The sequence below is a fragment of the Marmota flaviventris genome, chromosome 10 (assembly GCF_047511675.1).
Source record: "Marmota flaviventris isolate mMarFla1 chromosome 10, mMarFla1.hap1, whole genome shotgun sequence".
Taxonomy (NCBI): Eukaryota; Metazoa; Chordata; class Mammalia; order Rodentia; family Sciuridae; genus Marmota; species Marmota flaviventris.
The window spans coordinates 34,137,924-34,153,702 of record NC_092507.1 but is presented as its reverse complement, the minus strand read 5'-3'; the positions used below and the strand labels follow the sequence as shown (position 1 = coordinate 34,153,702).

General features: G+C 45.6%; 1 protein-coding gene across 2 annotated transcripts in view; it reads right to left on the bottom strand.

Annotated features, from left to right (window-relative positions):
• Window positions 1–14,934, bottom strand: part of Rnf220 (ring finger protein 220) — a 213,509-nt gene extending 198,575 nt beyond the window's left edge. The window contains exon 1 of one of the 2 annotated variants that reach the window (XM_071617773.1): window positions 14,245–14,934. In XM_071617773.1, coding sequence (XP_071473874.1) covers window positions 14,245–14,869 — 625 coding nt within the window. In that variant the 5' untranslated portion in view covers window positions 14,870–14,934. The remainder of the gene's footprint in view (window positions 1–14,244) is intronic. The other variant, XM_071617772.1, reaches the window with a different exon arrangement.
• Window positions 14,935–15,779: the final 845 nt, after the last annotated feature.

The window sequence follows — 15,779 nt, the reverse complement described above, 5'->3', positions numbered from 1 at the left end:
AGGATAGGAAGTCTCTAGGACTAAATAGGAGGAGAACAGTTCCCCTGGGAAGTTGGAGGAATAACCCTGGAACTTGTTAATTAAGATCTTGTTAATGAATCTGCTTGTTAATGGTCTATTAAATAATCACACAATGAAGTTTACCGCACAAGTAAAGACTTTTTCAAATGCTGGCTCTTTCCAGTCTTCCTAGCCCAGCTCTGACTTCAAAAGATCTTGCCTAAGGAGCCAGCCCTTCCAAATCCTTCCAAATCTGACGCAGCCTTCTTCATCTTATCACACCAGCTTGGCTATTCCTGCAGCCTGGGAAGTTTCTCTAGGGTAGAAAGCCCTCTTTGCCTTGATTCTGTCCATCATCATTTCTCAGGCCAGGAAATTATGGCTCTAAGCCAAAACATTTCCCTCCAAAAAATAGGAAGAGAGCCTTGGAAGTAAAAAAAATAAATGAAGGCAGTCCACTTTGTTGAGAAGAAAGGTAAAGGAAAAATTCCTTTCAGTGGGTGATCTGGCAAAATGATATCCAAAGTGGCCTGCCAGCCTACCTTCAAAAAAATCAACAAAAGTTGAGCAACTCTAGTCCCAAACTATTGAGGAAAATAATGCTGCAGCCAGTGCCCATGAATAGATTCTCTTCTTAGACCAACGAGTATGGCACGATTTTAGGTTACAGAGTAGACCTGTGTTATCATTTCTGATGCAGCAACTCTATAATGTAGGGTAGGGATTATTCACCCCTTCCCATTTCATAAGTGAGGAACTAGGGCTCAGAGAGATGAAGTGGTTGACCCAGGGTCACTTAGCTAGTCACTGGGCAGCCAGAGCTTCAGATTCTGTGCTCTTGTCCCATCACTGAACTGTTCCTTTATTTGCACTCATCAATTTTAACATGTCATTGTGCTAGAGGTGCCCAGCCCTGTGCTGGATCCTGTGTGGTCCTTCAGTCTATGTCAAAGTGTGGAAAGCCAGCTGGCAGTCTCAGCAGAACTCGGCAGAGGAAACTGTAATCTTGGGTTGATTTATTCTCATACCCATATTGATCAAGCCAGGCATTACATGAGGAGACACATTGTATGGAGTCATACAAGGGCATAGACATGGGCCCGTGGGAGAAGGACAGTAAAGCAAATATTTACAATATAATGTAATGAATGTTTTAAAAAGGTAGAATTATCCTGGGGAAAAAACAAGCACCTCCAGCTCTAGAAGCAAAGTTGATGAGGGCATCCCTCATGCACAAGTATCTGAAAGCACCTGAGCCTCAGACCAAGCCCAGTCTGTTTAACCCAGTCTGTTTAACCATAGTCTGTTTAACCTTCCACCCACTGGCAGCTGCTCCCAGAAAACTTAAAACTTGAAGCAGAAAACCAGTCTGCAGGTGGTGGGAACTAATTCTGCCTCTGAGATGCCCCTACCCCTTCAACCTGTATTTATTTACAAATGAGCATCTGAATGCTTAAGGGCTGGGGAAGCTAAGAGGAGGCTAGCTGAGACAAGAAAACAGAAACAAAACCACCACCACCACAACCCCTCCGCAGTCCCTTCAGGCAGCACAAACACATGAGAAGACCAGCTGCTGGCCAGAGCCCAAGGAGCACCAGGCATGCTCTGGCCTTCTCACATCTGGCTAAGCACCTCCAGCCCCTCCGCTGGGCTGCCACATAATGACAATATTGCTGCAAGAAGGCGAGGTCTAAGCATACACAGTCAGCTGATCTGCAATAAGGGAGGCAAAGATAAAGAGCCCAAGGAGGAGCCGAGGCAGAGAGGGAGGACTTGAGGCAGCTGGACAGATGCTTCCCACAGCAGGAGGCTGGGAAAGAAAGGTACTATTTGTGCCCAGAGCCTGTGTTTCCTCAATGGAATGCCGTCCTGTCCCCTCTACTCACCTAGTCCTAACTCCCCTTCCTTCAAGGCCAAACTCCTCTGCAAAAACTTTCCTCCAACCCTTTCACCCTGGACGAGTGTTTCATACACCTTAAGGAACATAAGACTCATGTGGGGAAGCTGCTTCCAAAATTCCCAGTGTTCCCAGGGATTCTGCCGGGATAGTCTAGTGTGGGCCCTGGGACTCTGGGTTATCCACAGCATTCTCCCCCCCCAACCCCCACCCACCACAGGTGATCTGAAGCAGGCAGTCCTTAGATAACATATGAGGAACCCAGCCTTGGAGCTGACTCCCTCTCTTGATATCCTTAAGCCCTTACCATCTGTGATTTCACATTATCATTCCTTTCTCGTGTATACATCCTAACTACTCACCTTAACCATGAAGTCCTCAAGAAGAGGAAGTATGATCTCCTGTTTCTCTGATTCCCCTGCAAGCAGCACTGAGCACAAGGCTCTGCACACAGGAGCTCAGGAAATGCTCGTGGATGGAGAGAGATGATGAAGATAAGATACCGGGGAAGGGAAACCACAACAAGGATGGCAGTGTGCAGAGGCCCCGCTGGAGGGAACTGTTTTTAGTATGCCGATGTGTGCCAGACTGAACAACCGTTTGCTTTGCCACTTTTTTCCCCTTCTTCAGTACTTTTGGCACGATTCATGAAAGTCAAGCCTGAGCAATGCACCTCCTGTAGGAAACTTTGCCAAGAAACCCTGCCAGGAATCCCCTGTGCTATGTAGCTTAGTTTAATGGCCAAGTGAGCACTCTAAGTCCTGAGACCTATCACGTCTCTGTACAGGGCAAAGAATAGAACTGACCATGAACTTCAGTAAAAAGACGAAGACATTTTACCTACCTCACTAAACATCAGCAAGGGGGTGCCCTCCTTCATTCGGCAAATGGGTCTTCTGGTGGTTAAGATATCACATGTCATAAGAGAGTATTTTATAAGCAGGGCACAATGGTGCATATCCGTAATCCTAGCAGCTCAGAAGGCTGAGGCAGGAGGATCTCAAGTTCCAAATCAGACTCAGAAACTTAGCGAGGCCCTAAGCAACTTAGCGAGACCCGGTCTCAATAAATATAATAAAATATAAAATATAATAAAATATAAAACAGGCTGGGGAGGTGGCTCATGGTTAATTGCCCCTGGGTTCCACCCCTGTACCAAAAAAAAGAAAGTACTTTATAGTGACTTATCCTTAGAACATTACTTTAAAAGCGGGACCCTCTAATGATATTGGGCCTCGGAACCACACAAGCACCAAATGGACATTCTCAAGAATATCTGGCTATAGAATGATGTGGCTTAGAGATCCAAGGTCAGGTTTCAGATCCCAGCAGAGAGATTTCTATTCTCACTTTATCACAGCAATCCTTGGCAGTTCTGGAGTCCTTTCTTCCACTCTTGGATGTAATACTTTATCCAAAAAAAGGCAAACTGCCAAGCCTAGCTCCTTTGAATAAACAATTCCTTCTTGATTTTCAGATATTAGCTTAAAGGTTGCTTGCTCCAGAAAACAACCCCTCTTAGGTAAGATCGAATGCTTCTATTTCTAATCCTGTGGCATTTGCCACTTCCCCCAAGATAGCACTTTTTACCACATTCTGCTGTTGCTAACCAAACTTTCACCTCCAGTAAGGCAGAGGCTATAATCTATCTTGCTCATTGTTCCATCCCCAACACTAAGCATGGTGCCTGGAACAATGTCGGTACCCAGTAAGGGCAGCTGAATGACTAACTGGATTAATGAGCACATCAGACCCTCTACCAGTGATGGCAGCTAAAACATGCCTCATGTACTTCACCATGGTTTTATCCACTGCCACCAATAAACAGCTGAGATGAAACAGTACCATTCTTTCTGCAATACCAATATGTTCCAGAGATACAACTGGGGCTTACAGGATCACCCCAATACAGACTCCAGGAAACACTTTCCATTATCAAAGATGGATGTAATGCTCCAAAGTCAACATAATGTCACCAAGGACCTGTGAGCTATACTGGCCAAGAGTCCCAATACCAACTCTGTACTAGACTTGAAGGTATTCAAGTCACTCAACTTCTCATAAACTCAGCTTTTTCATGATGAGGGTAGTAGGCACTTCAACAACGGACACTCTTTTTCAGTCAAGAGGAAATGACTGTATTAACCCACCCACACCATGATGGGGAGCTGGAAGGAGGAGGCAATATTTGCAACAAAACATCCTTGTGGCTAGGAAAGGGTTAAGCTCACATGTCTGGGCTCTTGTACCAGTAAATCAGCCTTGACTGCTGCTCAGTCTGAATGAAGCCCCACCAGGTTGGCTTGTCAGGAAGGAAGCCCATGAGTCCAGACTTTTGTTGTTCTAAGGATTTTTTTTTTTTTTTTTTTAATTTTACTGCTCAGGAAGGAAGCTGAAGCCTAGGACCTAACTGCAGTCCTGCTGGTTCCTTCCCCTAGCATGTGCCACTGCCCTTACCTCTCCAGCCACCTTAGACTCCTGACTCCCATCTTTCCTCTTCTAGAATTTCTTCTTCTTTTTTAAAGTTTTTTAGAAGATTTATTTAATTATTTTTTTAGAGAGAGAAATTTATATATATATATACATATATATATATATATATATATATATGTATATATATTTTTAGTTTTCGGCGGACACAACATCTCTGTTTGTATGTGGTTCTGAGGATCGAACCCGAGCCGCACGCATGCCAGGTGAGCGCGCTACCGCTTGAGCCACATCCCCAGCCCCTAGATTTCTTCTTAATTATGATTTTGACATTGAGTCTAAATCCCAGAATTTTGCCCCCCCCGCCCCCCCGCCCCACTGTTCTGGGGATTGAACCCAGGGCCTCACACATTCCAGGCAAGTGCTCTACCACTGAGTTATATCCCCAGCTCTTTTATCTTTTATTTTGAAACAAAGTCTTGCTAAGTTGCCCAGTGGCCTTAAATTTGTTATCCTCCTGCCTCAGCCTCCCAAGTGGTGGGCATTATAGGTAGACACTACCACTCCCAGCTATTGCCCCTTCTTTAAACACCACAAATTAAGAACATTTAGCATTTCCCATACATCTCTGTGCCTATCTGTGGGAAGGGACCGGGAACAGGGAGAGAGCAGAATTGCCTGCTCTACAATCTGTAGGGACATTCTGTCTGCAGCAGTGAGCTGAGCTGAAGCCCTTTCCTTAAAGGGCATTAAGGAGCTGATAGAGATGGAGGTAGCAGTTGACTGGCTTCCAATGCCCATTTTTGCTACATACCTATGTGAACATAAGACTTTCTAAACATGAGCCACTCTACTGAAATACAAACTAAAACCAAGATCCTCAGGCAGAGGATAGGTCTTTCCCACTCCCATCCTCCACTCCCCACCTCTCCCACTGACATGCAGAGTCATTCTCTGGTATTCCAAACCCCATGGGGCTTTCTTTCTACAAAGAGAAAAACACTGAGTTTATTTGTGCGCTCAGGGTAATGGACAGCCCTCTTTTACTCCTAGGAGAATGCACACAGACACTATGTGAGAGGCCTGTCCCCGCCCAACCCTGCCCTCCCTTTCCCCCAGCTAATCCTTCCCCAGGACCCACCCACCCCCCCAACCATCACAGCCCTGCTGCTGTATTTCTCTCCTGACCTGCAAGGCCCCTTCAAGCCTGGTCCTAAGCCTCCCCCAAGCAGAGACAATCCATCATGCTGTGGGACTGTGACACACACAGATGGGGGAAGGTTCACAGATTTGTCTTACATAGGCAAGAGGGTAAAAGTGTCTGTATAACTTAAAATCTAAGGACATTTTAGAAACTCTGAGACTTCGAATTCTAATACCAGTCAAATACCATTATAGCAAATCTGACTATAGATAGCCCAAATCTCTACACTCACAAATTCTAATAACCCATTTATTTCAAACCATATCTGATAAGACAAAATTTCAGAAAAAGAAAATATCATGAGCTTGGGATTCTCTGACCTGGGGCACTGCCTAGATATCTAACTCAGTCAAGTCCCTTTCAGACTCAGAGACTCTGAGACCCTAACTATAATATTAACTTTTTCTAAATAAAACTAAGGGAGAAGGAGGTCAGAGGGACACCAAGGCTAATCCTGGTGGATGGATGATAATGAAGGGAGGCGAAGCAGCTGGCCATCACGAAAAGGGCTTTCCAGCCTCTTTCCCTCCCTCTTTCCACATTGCCATAAGGCATGAGTGTATGTGAAAGGATCCTACATCCATGCTAGTTGTTAATGGCCCTGCATTTGACTAGGTTGGTACTTCTAACAAGGAAGATTAGGCCATCAGATTGTCCTGGAAATAATAATAGTCATTATATATTGATTACTTGGTGTGTGTGAGGAACCATTCTAAACATTATCTGTGTGTTTACCCTCATTCAACTCTTTGTGAACGGCCCTTTAAGGTTATATAATTCCCATTTTACAGATGAGAATACTGAGGCCTGGAGACAATGAGTAAATAGCCTGGTTTCACAGAGAAAGTAAGCTAAATGGTCAAGATTATACTACAAAGACTATACTCATAACTACTATGTTATATTGCCTTAACACCTTCAAGTTGAGGCTCAAAGGGACAAACACTGCTTTTATTCTCTTAACAGGTATTTATTATGCTAGGCCACTGACTTAGTTTAAATCTGAAAAAAGAAAGGTCAAATGAGAGCAATATAGGATTAATTGGCACCTAAATGGGAATCATAAGCTGAAAATAAAGCGAAGGCCTTTCCAGAGCTGGCCCTTGTCCCCTCCCTGTGGCTTTTGGACTGTTTCTGCTGCTCTAAGATGGATGCAAAGCCATAAGTCTCAGCCTGCAAATGAATTTCAGTGGAAAAAGACAACCCTCATCTGGTGAGTCACACTCAGGCTTACTGGGCTTGATTTCTCATGAGACCGAACCGAAAGGTTCCTTCTTCACCCTTGTAGCTCCAGACTTTCCTAAAGCCCTGGATCTGCTAAAGAGAATGCACTGGGCGCAGCACCACATCTCCCCTTAAAAACACAACTTTCATTTCCTCTAGGTCATCTGCAATCAGAACACATTCCACAGAGAAATTTGACGGTCAAATATCCGAATTGCCAGATGGTTATATGTGTCTACAAGCCCCCATATCACTTGACTGTTTCCAGCTTCAACCAGGATATAGGCAGAAACTTTTTTTTTTTTTAAATATACACCAAAAGCAGATTTATATTTATGGACTCCATGATAGAAGATGCAGGAAAACTTTTGGAAAGGGGATAGACTCCAGTCTCAGATTTCTAGAAGGTAAGGGAAACAAATGCAAATTTTATATTACTTTTTCAGTTATGAAAGATTTTTTAGTATTTTAACAATAAAAGTCTATATTTGAGAAAGGGGATTTCACATATATTTTGAAAAAAAAATACCTTTGTCATTATCAAAACTCAAGGCTAAATCAGTTCTTCCTTTTGTTCCTCAAATCTCCACACCTTTGGGATAGCAGAGACTTACAGATTCTGTTCTGTGTGATGCCAAAGAGTGGCAAATTGGTAAAAACTTACAATAAAAACTAGATTATAACCACACCATCAATGTATTCAATACTCCAACTAAAACTTATTAAACCATTTAATATGATTGTCACTAATGCAAAAAAAAATTTAACACTAAAACTAAACTGTGATTAAGATAATAGAAAAGTCTGATCCACTGGGTAATGCTGGGAAAGGATGAATTACTTCTGTTTGCTTGGCTGGCATCCACTACCAGGTTTCCTGGTTCATACCAGTCTGTCATTTCTCTAGGTCTAAAAACGTAGTCCCAATTCAGGACCTTTTCTTGGAAAAAAGCATAAGAAAGTTCTTTTGCAGAAAATTCTCCTCTGTGACCCAAAGAGAGACAGATTTACAAATCCTCACTCTGTAGTACACACTTTGAGGATAAAAACAGATTCTGTTCAACCACAAATGCCACAACTGAAATGATACTTTTTAAAAATTTCAAGGCATTTTAGCTGTCATATAGCAATAAATTATTCTGTAGTCTGCAGTTCATCTTTCTTTAAGAGGGATAAAATGGCGCTGAGAAATGCAGTTATAAACTGTTACAAGAGAATGTTCAAGTCCAAAAATTATTATTTGGGTGTTAAAGTCATGAGGATTTTACAATGAAATGTACCATCACTCCAAATCTCAAGTATTTATAAAGAGTACGTTCCAACATGTGCTCGGATATTCATTAACCAGATGGAGGTGGTAAATGAGTTAAAAACAAGAAAAATCATCATAAAAATATAACACCATTAAACGTATTGTCACTCCAAACCCCGAGTATTTACAAAGAATACATTTCAACGTGTGCTAATATCTATTAACCAGATGGCGGTGGTTAATAAGGGTTAAAAATAAGAAAAACCAATATAAAAATATAATTCTATTTTTCAGTTTCCTCTTCCCTGTCTAATGAGGAAAGGGGGTGGGGGGAGGAGAGCAACTTTTGTTATTGGGATACAATGTGTGTTTTTTGTTTTCAAACAAAAAAGGGCCACCAAATAATCAACCTGGGGCCGCTGACCGGAAGGCAGCCCCGGAAAACTTCCCGTGGGAAGAGTTCCAGAAATTGCCCGGGACTTTAACGAGCCCCGCTGTGCTGGCTGCGAGCCTCCGACCCTCAGAGGCGACCGCGGCTCGCCTCGCCCGAATACCAGCAATCGTGCCGACTCGCCCAGCCCTGGACTTGGGAAACGTTCCCCGGAACGTTTTACAGATTTGAAAAGCTAGACGGGAAAAACATTTTGAACAGAAAGGAGAAAACCTCAAAGTCCCCGAGTACAGAGGAAAAGCCAGGTCCAGATGCGCGTGTACGCACGTCCAGCCTCCGAGTCCGCGTGCCCTGGCGCCCCCTCCCTCCTCTCGCTCGCCCCCCTCCCCAGCCCTTGTCTCTCTAGGCCCCCGCCCCGCGGTCTCCCCGCGCCCGCGCCGTGCCCCCTTCACCCTCCCCACGCACCCACCTGCACCTCCCGCAGGGTCCCCCATCACCCAGGACGTCTGCATTGGGCGTGCCCCCCCTCCAGTCCCACTCCCTCCCCGACCCCTCGCCCCAGTCCCCCACTCCTCTGCTCGGACGACGTACAGGAAACCGACCCGGGGCTGGGTTCTTAGTGTGCGACTTGGGGGCGTGGGGACACGGATGGAAGACAGGGCGGGGGACACGGCTGGCCCTCGATCTCCGCGCCGCAGGAGGGCGGCGGCGCGGGCTCTCCGGGGACCCTCGGGGCAGCGCGCGGAGTTCTCGCGCAGCCTTCAAGTACGGCAGAGCGACGGCGAGGTCACCAACATTTCTGAAACCACTTGCGAGCCGCCTCGGTGGCGGCGGCTGGGGGGTCCTTTGCAAGTGAGCGAGGCGCCCACAGTGTGGCCTTGCCTCCCCCGGCCGGTCCTCACGCCTCTCCGCGCCCCCTCCCCCCAACGATCAATTACCAGCCACCCTTCTGCCGGGAGCGGCGAGGGGCTGGCTGGCGGCCGCGAGGAAACGGCAGCCCGGATCACTTCTGCATGACAATTGATGGGAGGGAGGGCGCGAGGCGAGGAGGGAGGACGGCCGCGGGTGTCCGTTTTCTCACCATGGTGATTAGGCATTCCGGCCGTGCGAGGAGGCAGCCGCCGAACAGCGGCGCGCTGTGGAGCGAGGGCAGGGGAAGAGAGCGGGAGCGAGAGCGAGAGCGAGCCCAGGCGCCCGGCGAGCGGCGCGCCGAGCTGAGCCAAGCCAGGCCAGATGGCTCTGCAGCCATCAGGGACCGCTCCCGTCCAGCCCGGCCCCACTTTAGCTGTGCAAACATTTCTTTATCCCAACAAGACAATTAAACCCAGCAGCATGAAAAGGAGTCTCCATGACTGTGTTGGGAGTGAACAACCAGAAACCACACACATCACAGGAGTTCTTGCCCCCGGGGAGAAAGGGGGGAGAGCAGGGGAGCAGCTGAGCTGGGCTAGGTCTGGGCAGTCAGGACAGAGGGAACCATCTGACCCCTCTCCTCTGATGATTTGCTGACCCTTTCACACTGTTCATCTGCTTCAGCTGCAATCCAGAGGTGGCGCCTGGTGACCTTGGAACTGCCTCCAAACATTCTCCACACCCCAGACTAACATCTCTGCCCATCCAGTCCCAGAGCCCTTGGAAGGTAGTCCACTAACATCACCCCCATGATGTCAGCCAGCCCTCCTCATTTCAGGCTGTCCTTGGCCTGAGAGCTCAGTGTATTCTCAGAACATAGGGTCTTCAATGATAACATGCCTTTATAAAGATACACCTCAGAGTACAAGATACCATCTCCTACTCAGGGCTTTTGGGACCTGAGAATAGTTTTTCAAATATATCAAAGATGAGAGCAAAGCAAAATATCCAGGAATTGTTTGGAGCCATCAGCTTTCCTACCTACCTGTGAATCTGCCTGACCAGAGGAAGGGCCAAGGAAGAGGGCCAAGTAAAGCCACTTATGGTCAGTGCCCAGTGCCCCTCCCTGGGGTGAGCCAGAAGGCAGGCCAGTCCCTGCTCCATGGGGACAGTTCTGGGCCTTCTCAGTCCTGAGGTGAGCACACATACTAGCCAACTCCAATTTGGGCTGAATGGATAGCGGGCTGGCCAAAGACTTGTGTCACCCAGCAGGAGTCTGGGCACAGGGGAGATCTAAAGAGAACCATCAGGAGATGCACATGACAAAGCCAGAGTGTTGAGGGGGTAATAAGTGTATGCATTACAGCACAAGGCAGCAGACAGTACTTACCTTCTCTTTTGTTGTAAAGTTTCCTTAATGAGGAATGTTTATTTTAAAGGCCCTGGGAAACATATCTGTAGACGCTTCATATGTAAGACACAATAAGGACTATCTGTAATTGGTCCATAAATTTCAGCATCCTTTCCCTGGACAAGAAACCTTGGGGACTGGTTCAGGGAGTGACAATAAACTGGAGTTACCTCAGTCCTCTTCCTGGGGAATTATGTATCCTCCATGAAGGGCTCCTCACAAAACACTTCTCCCCTTTTCCAGGGCAAATAAGTCAGTCCTGTAGAGCAAAGGCTTCCTGTTCCTTAGAGCCCAACACCTACCTCAGGATCACCTGTGATGCCAGGTAGATGGAAAGGCAAACAAACTGGAATCATCTACTGGAGAGAGGATATTTTATCCAAATAGCTATATTTCCATCTTCAAAAAATGCATGTTTGATCACAAAAGAAATTCTGCCTATCAGTACCCAGAATTAAGGAATCAGTGCTTGTGTATTACACCATGCCTGCAGGACCCTCTTAAAAGGCGTTCATTCACATGTGGACATATCTGCATATGGATGTAGTGTGTGAGCAGGGGGTGGCTGCAACAGTAAAAGCTGTCAGTGTTTCCATTATAAAACTGATTTTGCAGTGACCTAAAACTCAAGTCATAAAACTTGTACTCTGAGGAAGGACGTACATACCCCCATTTTCACATCCCCCCCATTCCCAACAAAGCTCTAAAACTAAACACTTACTTAGAGTTTTACTGTCATTTTTTAATTAAAACATTTCTTACATTTTATGAAAACATTTTATTTATATAAAAAGAACTGAAAAATAAATCAACCATCAGAAATTAATTCTAGATTTTAATAATAAAAAACCTAAATTATACATGATTCATTTTGGCAATCCTGGGAAAAGCACTGTATCCTCCACGGTTTCTCCTCTCTTCCCCCCTCCCCATCCCCCATCACTGTCCCATCTGCCCCTGAAGCTCCTTTCTCCCTTTGGAAGCAGTCTTGTATACTGTCACTCGATTATCTGAGAAATATTACTTATTTCAAAACGGTTCTGTAGGGAGGACCTGAAAGGCATCTAGTGGGAATAATCAGGCCTTCTAACAGCCCTTAAATATGTATTTACATAAAACAGACCATAAATATTCCGACACACGTTGGCATATGACAAGAGCCAAGAAGGTTGCTACTGACTTTGTCATAGTGCTTCTTCAACCCTTCCTTGCAGGAAATGTTTCTCTTGCCTTCCAAAAACTCAAAAATCAAAAGCACAGATGTTGCCTAGTCCAACCCTTCAAAGGCTGCTATCCAATCTAAGGCAAGAAATGAAAAAGGAGGACGAATCCAGGACTAGCACAGGGTGACAGTCTCCACTTGGCACCTTTGTGTCTGGTTAAAGATTAGTCACAAATGCAACTCTAGCTAATAATGTGGGTGTGTACAAACAGCCTGCACTCATAGATACTCCCATAGGTATAATGTCTGCACCCAAGAAAAGGAGAACACAAAGTACTCCATAAGGGAAGCATATTTTAAACAAATAAAAAGGGAAGGAACTCCAATTTATATAACATGACAATTTGAAATAAAGAAGTTTCCCCACCCTTCCGATCAGAATCTCATTAATTTCAAGGTCAGAATTCCATTTCACTTTGGGAGACAGATTCATTTAATTTTTCTCCACCCAGGCGTATTCCTGTGTGAGGGATCCATCTCCATGGGGGAATGGCACCACCACACAATGCAAACCAGGCAAACAGAAGAGTTATGGCTTTGACACTCGGAGGGGAATGGATATCCACAGCTATGAGTTCTGACTTGACTAACAAGCTTCTGCCTGCTCTGAGAGTCTGACACGGGTTTGGGCTAAAAAGACAGCAAATGGAGACAAGCTGGATCTGTTAGGTGAGAAGAAAGGAATCATGATCTCTAGATGTTACTTTGTAGCATATTCGTTTTGAGAAGATTTCATTTTCAACTTGGACTTGGAGGAAAAAAGGGTCAGAACCCTAACCCAGGGCACTTTTAGCCAGAGGTCAGATTATAGCTAGCTTTGATCACTTACACATCCCGTTAAAAAATAAAAAGTAAAAGAAAATAAAACAAAAACAAATCAACATAATACCAACACCTGTCCAGCAGGTATATTCAGAAGCAGGATCAAAATACACAGAAAGTCAACAGAAAGGCTCGAAAGCCCAAGTGTGAGAACCACACTAGCAGTTGTGCTGTCATGTAGCAGCCTTCTCCCTTAAGTGGGGAGGTCTCTGGCTTACAGACGCTGACATAAAAGACACACTAGCAACATATTTCAAAACCAAAGAGCGATGGATTTACAAGGCAGGTTGATTTTATGATGACTTTTATTGAAAAGGTACGCTGGGTTTAGGCAGATGCCTTTTAGCGCAGGAAAGTTAACACAGTGCCTAATTCAAGGAGACAGCCTGAGGAAGCAGTGCCGACAGGGGAGAGAGCTGCAATGTCTCTATTACTCTCCTCGGCATCATAAAGAGAAGAGAAAAAAATGGTATTCGTGTTGGTGGTTATAGAGAGGACAGGAGTACAAAAAAATAAAGAAGAGGGGAAAGCAAACCTCAGATGTAGTTTTCTTAAGAAAATAAAATGAAGCAAATCTCAGAACAAAGGGTTGGGTGGGAAAACACCCTCAGTTCATAAATTCTCACCAGGCTTGAAGAAAACTGCTCTGTCTACCCACAGCCCAAAAGCTTCAAAACACAATTATTTTCTGATTATATCAGAGCAGAAGATTGCAAGGTTCAGCACTCTAGTCTACAAGTTCCAAATAAAGCTGTAGTTTCAACAATATGAGTGTAGCCAGAGCCCAACAAGGTTCTTGGAGAACATGAGAAAAGCCATTTTCTAAGCAGAAATTAATAATAGCTGTGAACATCAACTATGGAGCAGTCACACAGGTCAACCGTGTCTAGTCCTAAAAGTGAGCCCCAGGATAAGCGTCCAGCAAACCTGTCAAATCCCAAGAGAGGTCGGCTTTCCAGCTTTGCGAGCGCAAGGAAAACACAGCTGTTTGAAATGCTTTATGGTGATTGACGACACCTTTGTCCTTCTCTGAAAAATAGCCTGATGTGGACAAGGGCTGAGAGTTGTGAAAATAAAATCACGTGGAGTCTGCTGGCTGTGATACAATGGAAAAGCTAAAAAATAATACTGCGATCAGAGAGCCATAATGAGACCAGCAAAAAGAGGAAGGATGGACAAGTTTTTCAGGCCTCCCAAATTCCCTGGGAACCTACACTTTCGAATGAAATGACCTTCACTCCAGTGTATATATGGCACCCTCTTCATTCCACAATCCCCAGAAGAAGCAAGCCAGATCCAGGAGATAAAGCAGTGCTGAGGCCAATCTGCCTCTGGCTACTTTCATAAAAACACTTTCTATAAGAACTATCAGTGCTCATTGGTGAGAGACAAATAAATGTTAGCACTCCATAGCTATCGCAAGGGAAGTGGTTGACCCTTCCCGTCACTAGGAGCATGCACAATGCCGCCGACCTGTTGAACACTACTGGGAGGCAGGGCTAACTGGGGGCGAGGGAGGGCTCCAACCAAAGTACTTACATCTGTCATTCCGATCCTCTGGGCTAGATGAGGCTTCCCGATCAGAAATGAGGCCAGAGACCGCAAAAATCTTCTTCCCAGTGTCATCAACCTTAAGTGAACCGGGGGAACTAGATGGCAGCTGTGTCCCAAAGTCATATTCCTTGCCATCTGCATCTGAGAAGCGCAGGTGGGGAGACTCTGTGTCATGGCAGTTCTTAAGTCGCTTGGCCGGTGTAAAGGCTGACTGATAGCTCTCCCGGTCCTCAGTGGAAGCAAAGGGACGGAAAGCCCCCACACCACTATGATTCAGCATACTGATTGGGGTGCAATCTAGATTTGGGGGAGCAAACTGGGGGTGCAGATGTAGTAAGGAAGGGGGGAAATCACGATTGGCAAAAGTGCCTGGCACTCCACCTTGCCGATGGTACATAGAGGCAAAGGTGTAGGAACCATTGGTGAACGGAATATGCACATCCTTGTCTACTGAGACAGGTACACCAAAGGGTCGTGGCTGCTGACAAGGAATGGAAGCATCCCGGCTGGCCTCAGCCGTGGACGCCAGGACCATCAATGCTGGGGATGCCAGAGGGTTGGGAAGGTAGGATGAGTTCTCCATCTTGAAGGCTGCCCGGTGTAAGTCCATCGGAGTCTCTTTCAATGGCTGGTGTCACACAAGAAGCAGTCTTCCCTGGGAGGGAGGCCAAGCGGCACCTTGGATCAGGGCAGGGAATATTACTGGGGAATCATGCCCTTCTAAGACCTGCAGAAACAGCAAAGAGAAAAAAAAGAGGGAGGAGGAAAGTCAGGGGGAGGAAAAAAAGGGAAACCCCAAGTGATCGAAACACCATCCTTCTGGCTTACAGATGCTCGGGCAAGAGACACCACAGGCTTTAGGAGCCAGTGGGCAGCAGCAGCAGACCATTTTCATTCAGGAAAATCAATAGACAACTTACTGTGATGTACGCGTAGCTGACTTTGGTCCCTACACGTTCCGGGTGAAATGCGCCTGAGCCCAGGAAAGAAAAAAAATCATAAAACCTCCAAATACAATATTCCCTGAGCAAATGAGCTTTGGAAGGCCAAGTCACCCAGTAGATTGGGGGGGGGTCTATATTTTAAAAGGGCTTCAACCACATACCCTAGTCATGGCAGGCCTGATGTTCAGAAGCTAGGTTCTGCTTATGATTTCTCACATCTCCATCCTCTCTTTATCTTCCCTAACAACGCCCAGATACTGAAAAACCCTTATATCAAGCACACCTAGACCAGGAACATCTGTACAGATTAGTGGGTACAAACTGTACATGTGGCTTGATCATATCCATTGGCATGTACATAAACATATATCTCTGTGTATCATCTAAGACTGTTTCCAGAAAGAAGTAGCAACATCATAGCAGCAACATCATTTCTGATGCACACCCTTCTCAAATCACACAGCCTTCCTATTTCTCTTTTCTGAGAAGGAACAAAACCTTCATCAATAAAATGCCTGGCGTCTCTAACAATATTTAAAAACATAATGGGTGCCTTTGGCATATGCTCTCCACAAG